Source organism: Rattus norvegicus, chromosome 18 (assembly GCF_021556685.1).
Source record: "Rattus norvegicus strain SHRSP/BbbUtx chromosome 18, alternate assembly SHRSP_T2T, whole genome shotgun sequence".
Taxonomy (NCBI): Eukaryota; Metazoa; Chordata; class Mammalia; order Rodentia; family Muridae; genus Rattus; species Rattus norvegicus.
Window position 1 is genome coordinate 24,955,943 of NC_141551.1, and position 20,701 is coordinate 24,976,643.

The window sequence follows — 20,701 nt, forward strand, 5'->3', positions numbered from 1 at the left end:
TTTGTCAGTTAATAATATGTTATTATTGCAATGTAAGGTTACAAATTGCAAATAAAGACTTAGCAGTATTGTTGCTAATATTATATGAAACATTGGCAGATTAGCATGTGTTAACTTTATTTTCCAGATTTATACTTTGAAAACAGTTCAGGTAGTTATTCTCTAATAAATTCTCTAAATTTAGATATATAAGCATTTGTTCAGTACTTAAGGTTAAAGTAACTTACACAAACAGGATCAACAACCAGTAGCAAGAGTGTCTAGAAATCTTTATTCACATATACTCCACTGTAATTTAAAAATATACATCTCATTTATATCAGCAGTCCTTTATTCTAATTCCACATACAGATACATAAAATAATAAACTTCCTAAAATAATCTTAATACATCATTTGTTGGACTGTAAGAGATGAATTTTAGTACACAGCAGTATCTGCATAATCCCTGGAAATAAAATGAGGAGACCAGAACTCCAGCCCTGTGCTGTAGAAGCTCGTGCTTCTTCTTTCCTCAGATCTCATCACCAAAGTGCTCACCTAGGGGCCAGCAGTGTAGCTCAGTCCCAGTATGCACCAGGCCTCAGCACCACAGGGAAAGACAGAAGGGCGAAAAGGCCCGAACAAACGTCCATGTAAGTTTTAAAGGAGTCCTCATCAAAGGCAGATCTCCACTAGCTTCTCTGGTTCTGTTAGCTTCTCTTTTGGGTTCAGAAAGCTACGACGGACATTTAATTGAGTATCTGGTCCTAAAGAGGCGACTGTGCTCTCATAAAGACACAAAGTGCCACCCTCAGCAAAGGGGACTTCTCAGACCCAACGGGGACAAGGACTGGGGTGTTTTCTCCCCTTCTCCAGAACCTCAGGTATATTCTTCTTACCGTGATACATTAGCTTAGTTCAGTAAGTATTAATCAGATGATCCTCAAGTAGAAAAGACAGGAAGATGAAGGGAAACATCCTGATAACCGGGATACAGTTTTACACTTGGAAACCCCCGGTTTCAAATACACCCATTGTGTGCATGGAAAGAAACCCTGATGTTTAAACATAAGCTAATGCTCCAGTGGTTTATAGCACAGAAAACTAAGAATACGACTACTGTTATTTTTGCTGAATATTGCTTTAATCATTGAGGAGAGATTAAGATTTTTGCTGAGTATTGCTTTAATCACTGAAGAGTGATCAAGATTTTTTTTTAAAACAAAAACCAGTATCTCCTACCAAAATGTCACTTACATGAAACTAATTTCATTGAAAAAGAGCAGTGTCTCCAGAACGTGTGTTTCCAGAGCACACACAGTTCCTCAGCAAGCTACACACGGCAGGAAGCGCTCATCCACACAGCAATGTGACAGGTTACACTTCTCCTTCACGGGCCTATCAAAAGTCACTTGGAGTGAAAATAATTTTGAGGCAATAATTTTTAATTTACTGGAAACCAGTAATTTATGTATGTACATTTCTAAAGTACACGTCTTGTGCAGCGGGCACTCACGGTGCTCAGCTCTAAGAGATTCTGTGGAAGAAAGCAATTCCTGAACTGTCCCCTTCCTCTTCCAGCAAATGAAAGGTGCTGTAGGCTGGTGCTGCTCTTACGACAGCTGCAGACCTCATGTGGATAATGAGTGCTTGAGGTATGACGGGTGCCAACAGGAAAACGCCCGTCCTATTTCAAAGAGTTAATAGACCCCTACGGCATCTCAATGCCTTGCGATCAGTTTGGATCTGGAGTCAAAGAAAACGCTGCTACAATGGGTTTCAGCTGTGTACTTTTTCTATGTCTGAGTGTTTTTTTTTTCCTTCATGTGTGTGTGTATGCACTGTGTACATGCCTGTGTCTGCAGAGGCCAGAGGGGCACAAAATCCTTCAGAACGGAATTATAGACGCTGTAAGCCCCGTCCGTGGTGGGTGCTTCTGCAAGGGCAGTAAATGCTCCTTCACTACCAACATGTCCCAGCCTCTGCTAGGACACGTTAAGTTACATATATGGCTTGTATTATTTTTCTGCAATAGGATTGCTCTAGAAGCAGCAGATCCCACTATGCAAGTATCCTCATTTCACATCATTTGTATATTACAATACTCGAGATAAACACACTTAACACATGTAAATGTTCCTGAGCTTAAATACACACACATGCACACACGCCCACCCTCCAACTCCTTATACACCCAGACACACACACACACACACACACACACACACACACACCACACACCACACCACACACACACACACACACACGACTCTACTCTCAGAAGTAAAACCTAGGAGGTTCTGACGTCATCTTTTTCATCCTCTCCCCTATGCTGGCCACTGTGTAAACACTGGTTAGATGACTATGCCCAGTGAATACAGAAAAAAAGGGATCTTGGGAGTGCCCTGTGGTGATGGCTGCACAGCTCTTCAAATGTTTTTTTAAAGGACACTCACCCTTTTACCATGGTAAACTGTAGCTTACATGAACTCTACATTAATAGACACGTGTATCAGACAGCTCACATATAACTTCTGAGCCCACTGTGAAACCCACTAAGGCCATGAAGACATTTCCACCAGGGTTCTTTTACTTGTGGTGGGTCCACGCTCCGCAGGGAATTACCTCAGCACCCTGGCTGTCTGGAGGTCTAGCTGCTGAGAACGAAGGAACACCAGCTCAGACCAGCTCAGAGACTGGGCAGGAGTGGGATCCTCAGAGACGCCGGCTCAGGCAGGGAGAGTCCTGACAGCACTGCAGTGCTGGTACCCACGCTCTCGTCCCTTTACACCACGGACACACTAATGGGAGATATGAGACTGCTCTACACTATTAGAGACAGGTAAAGTCACAGAAGACACATCTAACAGTTAAAACTTAGCAATCTTCCCTGGACAGTCTGCATTTTCTTTTCCTATTGCTGAAGAGAACAGCAATGATGAAATCTAGCAGTTCAGAAGTCACGATAAATTCAGACAAGGACCTTAGCGATGAACAAACTGAGAACCAACCCTCTGGGGGAAGTGCTTCTGGCAGGTCCTGGACGTGGTATTTCAGTTCCAGAGCTATGAGCTCATCCACCGGGAACGCCGACACTGAACCTCTGCTCTCTGTGCACCTTTATCACCAGTTGCAAGAAAACACTTTTAAAAGGGAAAGCCAGTCTCCCTTTTGACTGTCACGCGAACGTAAAGAAGTGACTTCACACTTGGAGAAACAAACTGATGCAAAGGGAAGAGTGGGCCTCCCGCACTGAACCACCCCCTCACACAGCTGAACCATCGGAGGCTTCTGGAGGCCTTCGTGTGGCTTCCTGCCTGCAAGTATTTCCAGAACTCATTTACCAAATCAAAAAGGCAAACCTACCCACCCACCAGCAACACAAACAGAAGAAGGAAAGGGAAGTGCGTAAGGCCAGGGAGGTGCAGAAAAAATAACACACTCGGACCTGACACACAACACTGAGCTCTGAGTGCTCACACAAACACACAATGGGTGTGGAGGACACAGAGTCACAAATAAACCAGGTAGATATTCAAAAGCCAAAGAATGATTTGGAGTGTGACAGCCATGAAGGAATGCTCACATGAGACAGCTCCATTCATAGCTCATTCTGGTCACTGGGACATCTAAGCCCCTGGCTGAATCTCATGATGCTTTTGCTACAATTCTAGATGGAAGTTACATCAAAACTGAACTTTTTAGCATGCAGTTTGTAGCTTTGAGGTGAGCGCTAGTTTAAAAACGGAAGTGTGTCTAGGACAGTCATTGAATCTGACTTTTTAGCACTGGCCTTGGCTGGTGATGAGGGGACACCACTAGCTGCGTCCTTCAGTGACAGCTACTGCTCAGTGTGATGTCACCAGTGCATACCTGGCTGTTTTCAGTCATCCCCAGAACAAATGAATGCACATAATGACACAAGTATGTTTTGCAGAAGAACGTTACCTAGATATCAAAATTAAACTGCACTGACTTGTGCCTATGGTTACTAGAATGGCCATTCCTGTCACCTGTGCTCTTTCTAATACTTAAAATGGTATAAGTCAATGAACAGTGCACGTTATCTTTACAGACTTTGGAGGACTTTTTCCTTTTGTCTAAACTATCGGCAAACTCCCGGAACACAGCAAGAGAAACACATTTACACTGGGAACCTGTGTAATTTTACAAAATGTTCAAAAAGCTCCAAAATAGCATGAATAGCATGAGTTTGCACACTCTAATTTCCAAGCAGACAGCAGCTCTCTCCTAAGGTATTATTTGACCCGTATGAACAGACCGCACTTAGCCTGACCTGAACCTCGGGATTTCACCCTTTCCACTCACAGACACACTTCCACAACCAAACAAGGTGCAAATAAAACTTTTAGGAAACTTTAAATGCCCTATTTACATAGCTATTTACTTTTAATAGAAAACAAGATTGTACTATGGCACCTATAACACCTCCAGTGTCCGTTCCCACAGGCCGCAGCAGGCAGGAACTGAGGACTTGTACACGTCACATAGCAGAGGGAGAAAAGTAGAGTCAGTGAACCACGGCACTGAGTTGAACACACTATGCCTTTCGCAAAGCCTTCCGCAAATCACTGTAGAAGTTGGCTAGCGTGCTTGCCATTGCTGTGTCTACCGCAGACTGAGGGATCATGCCACGCAGGTCTGTCTGGATGTAGCCTGTCAGGAGACTCTGGTTTGGACTGTCTTTGAGTGGAACACAGAACCAGCCGCAGGGGTGGTTATAGCCACGGACAAACTCTGGTCTCGTCTCACTCCACTCAACACTTACCCCTAGAAGACAGTTTAAAATAGTATCATTAATAGCAATAACCAGCATTTCCCCCAACTATCATTTAAAAAATATGACTAGCTTTCTTGTTTAAATAGTTTTCTTCCTAGTCATCCTAATGAAAACTAATCCCCAGGAGTTCGGAGCACAGCAAAATGAGAAAGATAATTACCAAAGAGAATTCTGGCACAGGGTTGGAAGATAGGTAAGGGGGAAAATTCTAATCCCTTCAGAGTAGAGGACACAGTACCATCCAGGCCACAAGGTGACAAGAACAAGACGCATGGCACCATAACTGCTTCCCACAGACACAGCCACCCCCAACTTTAGTTCTCACCAGTGAGATGAACAACTCAAGAGCGCTCTACACATAATTAAGTATTAATTTATCTACACACTTTAAAAACAGGAGGCTTCTAGTGCAATATTTTTAGAGAAAGATGACACAATCCAAAGAAGGAAATTTTTCTTTAAAGTATCAAGTAAGTGTGTGTGTGTGTGTGTGTGTGTGTGTGTGTGTGTGTGTGTGTGTACATATACCAAGAAACTGTTCTGAAGGCCTAGAATGAAATATCAGTTATTGGATCCCTTTCCCAGAATCAGTCATGTTTCTAGGATGGGTGAAGAATTATGTAACCGAGAATAAAAACTTAACAGACATGTTTGAGGGTTCATCCTTAAACAAGTCATTTATACCTGCAAGGCCCAGGGAACATTCCAGTAGCAGGGCCTCAGGGGAAGGGCTGCACAGTGCCATGCTCTATGCCCAGAACAACTACTATTGTCTTGTCTTGAACTCACAACTGTAGTCATCTTCACTGGGCCCACACAAGACTGGTCCTGTCAACACGTGAGTGGAGACAGGCTCATAGGACCCTGCCCTTTGCACTGAACACTGGTACACTCTAGGAGAGGAGGAGCCATTGTCACTCGTGATCTCACTGCTGAGCCCACCAGGCTCTAAGAGAAAGTTCTAAACTTCAGTCACACAGACGGCCCTGGCTGCTAAACTCAGTGGGTCACAAAACAAAGCGGAGATATGAATGTGAGAAAGGCCATATGAAGGGACAGCCAGGGCAGGCGAGGAGAACATGTGTGAAATTACCAGAGAACAAATGTAACTAACACAAAAATAAAAAAAAAGTCCCCATGATAATAATATAAAACAACATATATTCTCAATTAAATGGTAAATTTTTCTCCCTCCTGAAAAATACCCCAAACATTCCCACAGAAACACTTCAAGATCCTGAATTCTTACTACTGTTAACTCTTATACTATCGTTTAATGCTAAACTGGAGTTTAGCATAAAAAAACAACCAACCAACCAAAGATGCGAAAATAGCAATAATTGAGGGTTAACAAATATTTCTTGGAGCTGAAGAGATGGCTCGGCGGTTAAGAGCACTGACTGCTCTTCCAGAGGTCCTGAGTTCAATTCCCAGCAACCACATGGTGGCTCACAACCATCTGTAATGGGATCTGATGCCCTCTTCTGGTGTGTCTCAAGACAGCTACAGTGTACTCACATACATAAAATAAATAAAATCTTTAAAAAATACATGTCTTATAAAGAATGGCCCATGGTAAAAACTAAGTATCTGAAGTAGACTTAAAGAAAGAACAAGAGGTTAAGGTTATTACCACAGGATAAAAGTCCTTCTTCATAGCCCACAGTATAGGAGAAATCAACAAACTCTCTCGGGGAAATAATATTTAAAAGCTGCCCAGCAGTGGTGTAACGCATCACACAGCAATTCTAGAAAAAAGACAAAAGGCAAGATGGGGGTCACCATTAGAAACAGTCGCATACCAAGATCAGTGTCTAGTAAGAACCGACACTCACAATGCTCTCTCGTCAGAATGGCGACTCTTACAGTGGCTCTGGAAGGGAAAATCTCTTTCCTAAATGTCAAGGATACCATATGAACCTGACAATGATGAACAAACATCCAAGGACACATTCAGTGTCTGAATCTCCACTAGAGAAGGCCAATTCAATTAAAGTAGCCAAACACATGGGTCTACTCTGTGTGTGTGTGTGTGTGTGTGTGTGTGTGTGTGTGTAAAAATAAATATACTGAAGGGTCACAAGCTAGACAGCTATCTAGGCAACATTTTTATCTCTGGTCTTTGATTTTAACTTAATATAACTGGAGAAATCTACATTTAAACTAGAAACCTAAATACAGGGAAGGTATTTTTCTGTCTTTGAGATTTTTAGATCCTTACATTTTATAATTAAAGATGGTGGAGATTTTCATAAGCAACAAGGGTAGAGGCATAGTGGGGGGAACGCTCAGAACGAACGCTCATTAAAATTTGGAAACACAACTTTAATCTTAGCAGGCAGGAACTAGGGGAAGGTGGAGCTCTGTGTTTGAGCTAGCCTGGTCTACACAGCAAGTGTTAGGCCAGTGAGGGCTACACAGTGAGATCTTTCCTCAAAAAAGTGAATAAAGAAAGAACTATATAGAATGGGGCAATCCAACTTTTAGAAGGCAGCGTAGGCCTCTCTGTGGTATCTTTGCTATGAGTGCTTTTCTCAATTAATGTAACGAGTGTAAGCATATACAAACATTGACACTCACATATATGTGGTGTCTCTATCTCTCTGCCGTGCATGTACTCACACACGCGCACACACGCACACACACGCACACACCCTCTGCAGCAATGTCATTGAACACATACCTCTTCAAAGTGCTCCAAAATATCCAGTGAAGTCATTAACCGGTCCCAGTCCAAGCGCCAGGGCCCTGGGCGTATGTGGTCTATCACATTATTGACCACGTCATCCATAACTCCTTGGGCTTTATATCTAGAAGACAGAAACCAAAGCAAAGGCTGTACAAGTGAGCAGCTCAGCACAGAGCTAACACTGGAAATGCGAGTAGAAATGAACAGAGGGTTTTTAAAGGAAAAACAACTTGTCCAATAGATAAAAGTCCTATTTTTGTCAAATTACTTTTGTCCTTAATCAAATTAGACAACGAAAGGTTCTGCTAATGCCATCACAGACATAGTGATGTCTCTTCATGTTAAAATAGAGCCGCAAACTGTCCACAGGACACCTCACAACTTCCACTCAGTATTGCCCTCGGTTTAGTCACGCACGCCCTTGGCTTAGTCACCCTCAGGCATTAGTGCGGGTGTATCTTTCTCCCCTTCCCCCTTCCTCCCTCTAAGCCTTCCCAGACAGACCTCATCCCCCTCGTTCAAATTCACTAATTGTTGTTATATGCATACATGTCTATATACATGTGTTCCTAACTGTAACCTGCTCAGCCTGCAGGTTACTTGTGAGGATGTTTTCCAGGGCTCACATTTGGTCCTGGATAAGAGTGGATCCGCTGTTCCCTGGGGAGACTGTGTCCCCCACTCTCAGCACACCTTAGTTGCCTGTGGTTCTCCCTGCAGGGCTAAGGCCACATGGGCTTTCTCCCCGCTTTGGCCTGCAGCTTATTCTTGCTCAGCTCGTGTTTAGAAACGCATCTCACTCGAAACGTTAGAGACTGCACCCACACATGACTACCCTGGCTTTTAAGAACTTTCTAGATGTAGATTTGGGGAAGATATGTATAATACATATAAATGCACACAGTTATTCCAGAGGTAATATGGGAGCAGTTCCCTTTAAAATCAATGAAAATGATAATCCAACAGAGGATGCTAGGATAATCCAAAACAGTAACAAATGGACTCAGCGTCACTGTGATTAAACATATACCAACAGGACACCACTTCATCCGCTCCTCCAACTATCGCATAGTTAGCTTCAAAGGTCTCTGGATGTGAGTTGAAGAATGGCCACAGGGCTCTCTAAAAAGCTGCATATTATCACAGATTGTACACAAGCAGAGGGACTGCCAGGAGCTGTTTGCCAACCTGATACAGCCCCTCTTAAATTCTCACCTATCACTCCCATCTTTCTCAATATTATTCCAGTAAATTCAAAACCCTGTGAGGACCAGGCCAGGGGGGACAGAACTAGGTCACAGGGCAAGCAGCAGTGCATGTCCTCGTGTAGAACTGAAGCACCATTCAAAAGTTGGTTCCGTGTCCCCAGCTTGATGCTCTAGCTGGAGAGGCACTACTTCTTCCCTAAATGAGCTTCTCATCCATGTTTGCGTAGCAGACACAATTCTCCTGCCCTCATTTCTTAAAGAAACGTCTATTCTTCTCTTGCGTCTCAAACTATCCACTCCCTGAAGCCTTTTCTCTGAGCGTGTGTGCACTCCCCAGTGCTTTCTGCCTTTCTCAAGCCCTGCTGGGAACTACCGATCGAAAGGATTAATTCCTAGATTGCTTACAATGCTTGATTCACCTCCAATCTGCCGTCCATGTCAAAAATTGTGTACAGCTCATCTCTCTGGAAATAGCATCTCTGGTATGAAACTACAGAACATTTTGCATATACTAAGTGAGGTCAGCAGATTCATTTTTAAAAAAGGCTGAGTCCTAAGAATTTGAACATTCTACTTAATTCCATATGGCAACTGTCCATGCTGGCACAACAAAAATCAGCATGCTTTTCTTGACTATAGGCATAATTCATCTTCAACTATAAGGGAAGGAAAAACAGAAATTACTCATAATACTACTATTTAAAGGGGAATTTTGTCTTAGGTAAAAATATTTCAATAAAAATATATATTTAAAATAACCCTATGTTTGGGCTGGGTATTCATCTCTATTTGTATTATAGTATATTTTCTTTTATTATTACGTAATCTTTTAAAACATAATATTTAAAGGCTACCGACACTCTACCAAGTGCAGATGTTTTCAAAATTTAGTATCAAGATACCTAGTTTTTAATATTCATAATACTTAAATCACTATTATCTTACTGATGGGATCTTCAAGGAGAATTTTTATCAGAATGTTACCTGGGCATAGGAATTCATGCACATAGGAAACTCAAGCAGGAAGCAGCACATGACCACGAGGACTCACTGCAGTAGTGAGTCCGAGGCCACCCTGTGTCACAAGAACAATCCTTTAAAAGAACAACACTTACCAATGCGGGACATGACAAGGTCATGTATGCGAGGCTAGGACTTCAGGTCTGTAGTTGCCTACTGCTTTTATGTCCAACTCGACCTACAAAGCACTTGGCCATTCTTAGGGCCCTGAGTGCACATGATCAATTTGCTTCCCTGAGTGCACAAAACCATAAAAATGAAAGCTGACTTTTACATTGATCACGTAACCTAGTATGTGAGTTAGAAAATGGAGCATTTACTTACAGATACCCATTGAACTCTTCCGAGGGCTTCCTCCAAACGGTTACATCTTTCTAGGAAAACAAAGACAGTGCCTGGTGATAATCACAAAGGTGGACCCTCAAACTGCAAAGTAATTGTGTACGTTCAGATCGCTTAACTTTGCATTAAAAACAATGTAGGCAGCTTATCAGAGACAGTAGTTACTCGAGTCACAAAGATATCTGCGTCTGAATTCCTTCTGTATCACACGGCAGCCACATCTTGTACCTTACAGATCTGTCAGTAGCTTAGAGGTTGAACGACTTTAAAACTCAACTGCAGAACTAGATTAGCGGCTGTTACTACTCGCTCCACGAACGACTTTAAAACTCAACTGCAGAACTAGATTAGCGGCTGTTACTACTCGCTCCACTCCAATCTCAGCTGGCTGCTGTTACTGACACATCCGGTCTGTGCCATTAGGAACATTAAATACTTCATTCTGAAACTGTTCCTCCATTTTCAAATAATTCACATTTACCGTGACTATGTTATATTGAATTTGTTCCTACATTCCCCACCCAAATCATTTCCCCTCTGGCTTTTAAATATAAAACTAACTAGAGAACTGGAGAAGAGCCTACATTCTATGCTTGGCTCTAGTGCTCGGCCATAAGGCAGCTTGGCCAAATCACATGGTAAAGAGGAATTCTAACCAGCTGCTCACACCCTTCCCAACTGATATGAGTGCAAACTTTCTTTTTAAATGTGTCTTTTTAAAAAGATAGATTTATTTATTTATTTATTTATTTATTTATTTATTTATTTATTTATTTATTATAAGTCCCCTGTAGCTGTCTTCAGATGCACCAGAGGAGGGCATCAGATCTCATTACAGATGGTTGTGAGCCACCATGTGGTTGCTGGGATTTGAACTCTGGGCCTCTGAAAAAGCAGTCAGTGCTCTTAACAGCTGAGCCATCTCTCCGGCCCTGGTGCAAATTCTCACTGACTATCCTTTGTTAAATTGACAATGATCTGCTTTCTTTGTTGAGTTGTAAAACTGCTCACCGCTCTCCTGGGCACGAACCTATTAGCAGGTCCAGCAAAGAGCTGCTGGGCTTGTTTCTTTGGAGGATGACCCACCCAATCATGTGCAGATTAATTATTGTACATCCATTCAACACATTATTTATCTTATATATTTTCCCTAATATTTTAAAAGTCATCAGACAATTCTTTGGCCATACATTAAATACCCACACAGTAATTACACACGTACCACTTTCTTGGCAACCCGCCACTGATCTTCTTCAATGCTGTGATACTGGATCAGAGTGTTCTGAAGTTTTGTGGAAATAGAGGCAACATCAGACAGTCCTTCCATTTTGAGCTTCCTGTAATAAAAGCCAAGATTAGTGTCAGCAAATACTGGAGTAAGTCAAATCTTTCAGAGTAAATTCTCCTGAGAGAGCGATGAAAGACAGATGGGCACGTGAACCCCACTCCCAATGAATGAATCAGAAGCTCTGAGAGAAAGAGCTGGGTAGAGGTTTTTCCTGAAACCCTGGGAAGAATAACTCATAGCTGAAGACAATAATCAAGACTTTTTTATTATTAGAACCACGCATATAAAACCGTAAAAAGGAGACACACTTCATGAGAGTGGGAAGGTGGCTCTCTTATCTCCAGGCTGTTGATGCCCAAAGCATCCCTCTAACTCTCAGCTCGCCAGGCAGTTTCAAAGTCCACATCCATAGGCTGACCAAGAACGTTGATCTGATGGTGCATCTCTATGCGCCCAGCATTTTCTCAGCAATTTATTATTAACGTTATTAAAATGACAAATGACAAATGAGTCCAGATCCTCAAGCCTGAATGATTACCAGAGATTTCCATTCATACCACCGTTCCCCACTGCCTAGGGTTCCATTCCCTAGGGCTTTGTGTTCCTCAGGCCAAGTCTGTCAAGGCTTTTGATCTTTGGACTTGGGACTTCTCTGCTTAGACTCCTGGACTCCGAATCTTAGTGTAAACTAACAAAGTACAATGCCAACTGCAGTTAAAACTCCTGCCCGTACCAGAGACTTCTCAAGTAACTATAAAATCTTTCTTTCATTCCTCAGTGGGCTTAGCAGTGTCTGAAGCCGATGTATGTATCATACATGACTCTACTCTTTACCATAACCTTATGGACCTAGTAGAGTAAGGGTCTTCGTCATATGCTCCACTAACACCTAGAACACAATGGGGCACACAGTAGGCTTTAATAGCACTGCTGACATGCCCCTGCCCCCGACAAGAATCGGTATTCTTTTACCGTCTTTTGACGCCGCTGCCATTTTCTTAGGATAACTCCTACAGCATCCCTACTCTTTCTACTCCTGTATAAGGTTAACAGAGATAAGCTGACCACTATACAAGCATGGAATGACTGAAAAAAGGAAACCAGGAAAAGCTTCATTAACAATTCTGTCTTCCAACCACAGCTGAGACGTATTGATCTAAAAACCTAAAGGTTGCAGGGATAAATCAAAGCTGTGGCCAATATTTAAATATCACAGTGTACAGTACAGAAATCTCAAATACTAAAATTGAGTAGAGAAATGAGAAAGCACACACGAAAAATTCAATAACCTAAAACTTGAGATCCATAAAAGGGATGTAAACTGTGTAAGTATAGGTCCCACCTACCCAGGGAAAGTGGGTGCGCTCACTCCGAAAGCCTACCAGTCAAGAATATATGCTGCGACTCCAGAGCCTGCCGACCTAAGAGCCAGCACAATGACCTCTTTCAAGGCTGGCTATGAACAAGTGCAAAGTCTTGGAGAGCTTATAAAAGACACTTATCCAGGAGTGGGATCGTTGTGACAAAGCCAGTCTGTAACCCAAAGGTCTTCTGCTAGCTTCCTGTGGGTGGCAGATAAGAACTTTTATTTAAAAACTGTATTTGGTAGGAGTCAAAGGGAATGGAAAGTCAACCAGCTTGTACAAAGCCAGGAGAGGAAGGTAAGCGACACAGGCTACCTATAAAGATAAGGATCGGGAACTCATATCACTGCCGTCTGCTGGCCGATGCCCTTCTAAGCTTCTGGACACCATTTCCATGCAGATGAGCTTGACTGCCCCACTCCTACGCTTTGTTGATGGACTGCCCTAAAGTCTTGGTTTTCTTACGGTGCACACCGCAACTATTCCTTTACATTCTACCATTTTTAGCTAGAGAGTCTTCGGGGGCTCAGGGTTGTGCTCTCTGACAAGAATACTGGAGAAAACCAATGAATAAACTATGTATTGCCACTTATACCAATCATTTGTGAGCTGCGGAAGAACAATAAAGTTACCATACGAACGAACAGCTTCTCCAGGTGAAGCTACTAAGTGTTTACCGGTATCTCGTATGCATCCAGTTCTAAACAAGGGAAATAGGTAAGATCCAGTTTTGAGTCTTTACCTAGACTCATTCCATCCCTTATATAAATCTCCGTGACAATTATAAAGCTAAAACTCTAGAAACTCTGACTGGCAGCCTCTTTAAGGATGCCGAAGGAGGAGGCAAGCAGAGACAGAAGTGAAAATCACGTCAAAAGTTCTCTTTCAATCCTTGCAGCATTGCACTCAGAGGTGAATTCCCGCCTGGAAGTCCAGGATAAATAATGGTCACCCCGTAAGCTGCAATGCGTCTGTGGGAGCCCCTCTCCAAGCGTATTCTAGAGTGAAAGAAGACGGGGTTGGAGTTGGCCAGGTTTCAGCTCCCTCCTGATAAAAGCAGGTGCTTGGATTAACTGAAAGCAGAGCACACAGTTTACCCTCCCACAATCTTCAACCGTGGAGACGGTTTTCAATATCGCTCTGAATTTCCTCTTATGAACTCAATCTTTCCTTCCCTGACCCTTCTGTCAAGGACTTCTCCAACCACAACAGAGATAAGAGGCACTACCCAACTAAACAAACTCCAACCACACCACACAAAAGGTCATCTGATCTTGTTAATCCTCGGGCCAAGAGTTAATTATTGTCTGCTTTGCACCATTTTGCCGCTAACCTTACGTTGATGTTTTCTATGTCCATATTTTCTTGAATGGAAACTACTGGAGCTTGGGAAGATTTTCTTGAAGCTGTGTATTACCAACAAAGCCCTGACTAAGAATTCTAGTTGTTCTCAACTATACACCACAGTGAAATGGTGATAAACTCCCTTTTAAACACGAGACATTTTAGGACCCTCCAAATGGCTCAGGGATTCAAAGTGCTAACCACCCCCCCCACACACACACACATATACCACAGGAGTCCGGACACACACACACACACACACACACACACACACACACACACACACCCCATGCACACAACTGGAAAGAAAATACTCATAGTGTCCATAAACTTTCTGTTCTTTTGTGGTTTAGCCCACTAAAGGTTCTGTTTCAGAACTTTTAACCTTCCAGTATTCAGTTAATATGGTTTTTATGTGAATCGTGCCAATTTAACAAGCCACAATAGACTTTCAACAAGAGAGCAAACTAAGGCCTTATTAAATTATACACTGTAACATAAAAGTGTTAACAAACGCTCAATTTCCAACACATCTTGAGCCAGTAATTTAACTTTTCTAACTCAAGAACAGTCGCTTCCTATTTTTGAGACCGGCCCTTGCTCAGTTTAAAGGAACACACACTTCTGTGGTGTGCACCATGACCCTCTTTCAAATGGTCACCTCGCCACAGCCTGACAAGGTTAGCACTCTTTACAATGATTAACACAGTATTTACATCCTAATGATACCACAAGCTGAATTCTGAATCTAATGTAGTGTTTGAGTCTTTAATGCCCTTCATTCATTTTCTTAATGGTTTTTAGAGTAGTGACTTCTTACTATGTGTTAGGTCTTCCTGGTAATTTTACATTGCGTTATTTCATTTGAGTTTCATGACAAGCCTTAAGAGTTCATCCTGTATCGCGACTTTACAGAAAGGGGATAACTGCAATGGAAAAGTTATTTTTATTTGCTCAAGCTCCCAAAGGCAAATACGCGAGAGAACGAAAATTCCAAAGCAAGCTCTTTGATCTGAGTTGACAGGTCAGTCTTGAAAAATAAACTCTGAAAGCTGATCCAGAGACTCGCCCAAGTTCCGCATAAAAGCCTGACCTCCACAATGTATCTAACTGCAATCCCAGTTCCTGAATCCCCAAACCTCACATCATTTCCCCTCAGCCGACACGAAGGAAATCCGCAGCTGTAGCTTTCTGGTGTTAAAACCATAGACTTACTTGCAAAATACTGAGGACAGAGGAAGTGTCTCTTAAGGACCCTGTCCCCGTGGAAGCTTGGTGAGAGAAGATGCCCCTTGAGGAGTCTCCGCGGGGCATGCTCCTACGGACCTTCCCCACAGCCCTGGGAGCGCGACTACTGTTACCATTTAACAGATGAGAAAACTGAGGCCTGCTGGGCTCACGGCCCTTGAACGGCGGCAGCTCTGATCCAACTCAGGTCTCACCTGCTACTCTGTGACCATCCGCTCCCAGGGTCAGCCATCTCTCTCCCCTCTGCGGGGAGCAGCTCCAGGGAACGCTCAGCCTCGGTCGGCCCCGCTCGGCACTGCTCGATCCCGTTCGGCCGACCTCTCTCCTTCCGGGCCGGTAGCGGAGGATGCCAAGCAGTCGCCAAGTCCAGGAAAAGGTAGCTCACAGCTCCTGCAACCCCGCGCGTTTCAGCAAGCTGTTTTCCAGCCCGCCCAGCACGGCTGGAAGCAGCCAATGGGAGAGGGGCGCCTTCCGACCACAGCCAATCAGAAGGCAGCAGGCTGTTCCGGTCAAGGCGAGCAACACCCTCAGCCCCACCCCGTGCGGACCCTGGTGGGGGGAACCTCTGGAGTGTTAGCGGAGCAACGTGTGTTCGCTGGGATTGGCTGGCGTCTCAGCCTGAAGGGAGCCGATTGGCCTCCGAGGATGGAGCGATTCCGCGTGCGTGTGGGCTGGCCAGTGCCAGACAGAGTTCCCTAAAGCCTGAGGGTTTGCCTCTGGTCTTGGATCAGAGCCAGTGTGCCTTGGCTTCAGAGAAATAATGAGTGAGGAATAGTGGTGAGGGAGAAGGACCCAAAGTATCCATTGTGAAGATCCCAGATCAGATGTGGCTAAGACAGGCTGCAAAGTCTGGTGAAAACCATCTCCCTTTCTGAGGATGACCCATCTTCCTGCTTGCTGTCTAGCCTGGTGCTGGAGGGTTTCCGTGCAACCTCCGTGTAAATTGACCTTTACCCAAACGGTTTTTCTTGTCTTCAGATAAGAAAGTTCAGAGAACATGCTTGAAAGCAGAGGACAGGTGTTTGGCAGCCAACCTCAATGTTCTGGTCCTCATCGACTCGAACAAGAGAAACATTTATCCTAGCTATGAAGCTATCAGTCTGATGTGATTCTTGTAAGTCTGAACTCTGAAGATCAGGTTGTTTCAAAATTACATTTACTAAGATACGTGCCTTGAGAACCAAGAGGAGGAGGAGGAGAGACTGCAGTCATTATTTTTGATAGATCTGCAGTAAGAATAAATAATATCCCATAAATATTATAATTTGCCTTGCCTTATAGCTCACTGAATCTTTTGAACAGTTTCCAAAGATAGTTTTTTTTTTTAAGTTTACTTTTTTTTCTTTCTATTTTTTTCTCGGGTAGCAATTTATTTATTTATATTTTTATATGACAGTTGGGTTCCTTATGTGTATGGGTTTTTTTTTTTCCTGCATACTACATGTAGTACACATGTAGTGCCCACAGATGACAAGTGGCCAGAAGAGGGTGTCAGATCCTCTAGGGCTGGAGTTACAGGTCATTGTGAGCCGCCAAGTGGGTGCTGAGAAATCCAATCCCCTGTGCTCTGGAAGAACAACAAGCGCTTTTAACCGTTGAGCCTGCCCCAAGAAAGGTGCACTTTACAGACATGTGAACCCCCGCGTAGGTAGACCTTAAAGCACGTAGCTGCTGAGTGGCTGAAATAAAATTTGATCATCTTCTGATCCCTAAAACCGAGGCTCTTGGTCGCCATAAAACTCACTCTGTGCTTCATTGTTCTGTGTCAGACACCTATGTGCAGCAGCCGGACAAGAAGGGGAAGACCCAGCCCTGGAGATTTGGCAGTAGAGACAGACAAGTTTGGAAAAATAGAGAATGTTTCTCATTACATTCTTAGAATTTTAGACAGTCAGCCACTCGGTTTCTCTGCGATGCCTTGAAACGAGTTAGAGCGGCGCACATGACTCTGTGAAGGAGCTCCTGCATGACGTCATTACATCACATGTACACACACGTGACCTCTTGTCTGTGCTTCCCGAGACTTTTATTTCTTCCCCCTTTGTTCCTCATCTTTTGCCCTGTGGTTTCTTAGTTAGAATGAATTTAGGATCATTGGAAACCACTGTCTCTATCGAAGTGGGATGTCACTAAAGCAAGACCTCGGGTTCAGATAAAAGACGATATTTCCTGGCCCTAGTATTTAAGAGCTTTCTATACTCAAAGGACAAGGTTACAGTTTGTTAGGTTTTTTTTTTTTTCATGTGTTAACTTATTTAATCAGGGTACAATATCGGAACATAGGTATGTACTATTCCCACTGTCCTTAGAGGTAAGGACACGAAAGGAGTCCAGTATACAGGGCAACGGGCAGAAATGTCTTTCAAATAGTTTGAAAAGTGAGGTAATAAGGTTTCCATTTAGATCTAAATTTAAAAGAGACATATATAAGAGATTTGAACAGCTCTATGGAAAGTTATTTTTCCTGGACAAGCCCAGCCATCTGAATTATTACTGGAAATATCTAAAGGAAGGCAGAAAAAGATTTCACAAGCAGAGACAATAAATCTAGAAATAGAATCAAATGACACATAAATGCCCCCAGTTCCCTGACATTTTTAGAATGTTTGCTCCTAAACTCTATGGACCTACCCAGCTATGAGGCCTATGAACCAGACTGATGACCAGCATGCCAAGGTATACCTAAAGGCACAGTGGTGGCACTTACGTTTTGGCAATAACCAACAGTAATGCCATTAGACCTGGGCCTGATTAGCAGGAGGGAAATCATGTCTGGTGCTGTAAACATAGCCAACGTCATTTAGCTACTGAGACTATAGATCTTAGAGGAGGGCCTGTTCCCAAAGTTTCCTGAGCCAGTTTCACTCCTAATTGCATTCAAAATTCTTACCTTTGTAGCCACAGATAAGTACAGATCTCAACTCTTCATCAGTAAAGCTCCCTCCACCCCCCCCCAACAAATCTTTACAGAAAGCTCTGCTAGTCAAAATGCAGTGAGCAACTAATTGGGGTGCTCAGACCCAACCAGTGACATCTTTAACACATCTCCAGCACCGGTGACTCGGGGAACATTCTGGAGGTGAGTGTAGAAAAAGTGTAAGAGCATAGGACCAGGAAGGCTGCTTTGAGATTGTGCCTTCTAGCTATGACAGGGTGGCTACACCCATGAAGTCTCGATAGCATGGCAGCCTAAACTCGACCTGAGCACCTCCAACAACAGTTGATGAGGGAACTCTCACTGGGGCCCACTCTTTGTAGTTCACAACTGCTGAGAGAGGGAGAATTAGTCTTGCCCTGGGATGAGCCCTCTAATTGGTTATCCAATCCCAAGAGCTCAACCCTAGAGGCATACATGCAAGCAACCCTGAATTGATTTGACCCAGCAGATTGTATTTTATTGACAAATTTATATGTATAGCTAACAATAATGTCTAAAGAAGAGGAAGCTGCAAATATGGGAGGGAATGGAGAGTCAGACATGAGAAGAGTAGGGGGGAGGGAAGAAATGAAGTAATTATGTTCTAATTAAATAACAAAAATGACTCAAAGGAAAACTGTTTCCTAAGCTCTTCAGTTTAAAACAGCAAATATAGGGCTGGAGAGATGGCGAAGTGGTTAAGAGCACTGGCTGCTCTTCCAGAGGTCCTGAGTTCAATTCCCAGCAGCTACATGGTGGCTCCTAACCATCTGCAATGGGATCTGACACCCTCTTTTGGTGTGTCTGAGGACAGCTACAGTGTACTCACATACATAAAATAATAATATTTTTAAAAAGCAAACATTTAATATTGAGGAATAATAATTTTAAAATAATAACATCAGTCAAAATAACTGCATATAGCAAAGTCAATCAGGATGACAAGTTACTTAGATAAGTCGAACTCAGGAAAACACATAACTTTAATTCAGCTCAATGCATATTAAATGCCTGCTACTTCTGTGCAAAAAAAACCCGAAGGTATATTGTGTTTTAACTGGGAATTATTTATTCATATATAAGAGGAACCTGATTGGGCTTATCTAAAAATGTATTAGGAAGCTATATTAGAGAGATGGGGATAAAAGTTAGACTCAAGATGCGAGCTGCCATGAAATTGGCATCATCCAACTGCCTGTTAGCCATTGTGAGTGCTGGGCCCTGCCCTGTGTACAGGTTAGAACACCATTATAAAACACAAAGGCCTGACTCAGCCAAGACTCAAAAGTATCAAACCAAACTTAAAAGTTGACAGGAACTAAGACTAGTACATTTCATTGTAATTTACACTTACAGTACAAATTTCTTAAATACTACTTTTAAATTATACTTCAGGAAGTAAAAAAAAAATGCGTTTTAAAAACCAGGAAATTACTAAGGAATATTAGGGAAACTAATAGAGAGGTGTAGGAGCAGGGAGCATTTCAGAAAACTGGATCCAGCAAAGTTAGTCTTGAGAAGCAACTTTGTAGCAGTTACATCAGGGTCATAATACCTACAGATGCCAACACTCGGGAGAGAAAGGCAGGAGGACTGTGACAAGTTCGAGGTCAGTGTAGTCATTAGAGCAAGTTCCAGACCAGCTATGCAGCACGATTCGACCCTGTCTTAAACACACACACACACACACACACACACACACACACACACACACACACTCCTTAATGAAGTCTGGAAAGTTGCAAATATAAATCAATATGAATAATTAGTAATATTGTTGTTTCCACAGCGAGTGATATGAAACAAAAAAAAAAAAAAAGCAATCCCATTTACAATGATTACCAAAAATGGAGAAAGTTTCATACACAGACCCACACATATGGAAAGTAAAACTAGGTGTCCTATCTCTCACCAGAGACAAAACATTCAAAAAACAACTCAGAATGGATTAAGTCGGTGCTTCTCAATCTTCCTGATACTACAGCCCTTTAGTACGGCTCCTCATGCTGTGGGGACCCCCAAGCATAACATTATTTTCATTGCTACCTCCTAACTGTAACTTTGCCACTGCTGTAGATCATAATGCACAGAAAACAAAAGAAAAACCTAGACGAATGGGGTATTGCAAAAAACCAGAAAACCAGTGAAGGAATCAACAGCATGGAGAGAAAACTTAACATTCGGACAGGAGAATATATAAGCTGAAACAGAATACCTAAGCAAGCATAATAGCAAAAACCAAATGAAAACCCCACCTTTCTTCGGCTCTGCGCCCAGTGCAAACTGTGTATTTTCGTCACTTGGACACGGGGAGATGGAGTTATCTTTTCACTGAACCTAGCAGATCCTCCTATTATCAAATACAGTGATGTAAACTCATTTCTTCCTCCTAACTGCTTTATAGAGCTTCTATGATTAGCGCACTTTCAAGCCTCTGTGGCTAAGACAGCTGTTCCTTGTGCTATTTTGACCTCTTTCAGTTAAAGCCTCCTGCTCACT

General features: G+C 42.8%; 1 protein-coding gene across 2 annotated transcripts; it reads right to left on the bottom strand.

Annotated features, from left to right (window-relative positions):
- Window positions 1–252: 252 nt before the first annotated feature.
- On the bottom strand, window positions 253–15,694 carry Stard4 (StAR-related lipid transfer domain containing 4). Of its 2 annotated transcripts, XM_087592562.1 has the most exons (7): window positions 15,480–15,694; window positions 11,264–11,378; window positions 10,024–10,073; window positions 9,099–9,335; window positions 7,466–7,592; window positions 6,416–6,530; window positions 253–4,772 (listed from the first exon to the last, which is right to left on the bottom strand). In XM_087592562.1, the coding sequence occupies exons 4-7, from the start codon at window positions 9,137–9,139 to the stop codon at window positions 4,543–4,545; spliced, it is 513 nt and encodes a 170-aa protein (XP_087448688.1). In that variant the 5' UTR covers window positions 9,140–9,335; window positions 10,024–10,073; window positions 11,264–11,378; window positions 15,480–15,694; the 3' UTR covers window positions 253–4,542.
- Window positions 15,695–20,701: the final 5,007 nt, after the last annotated feature.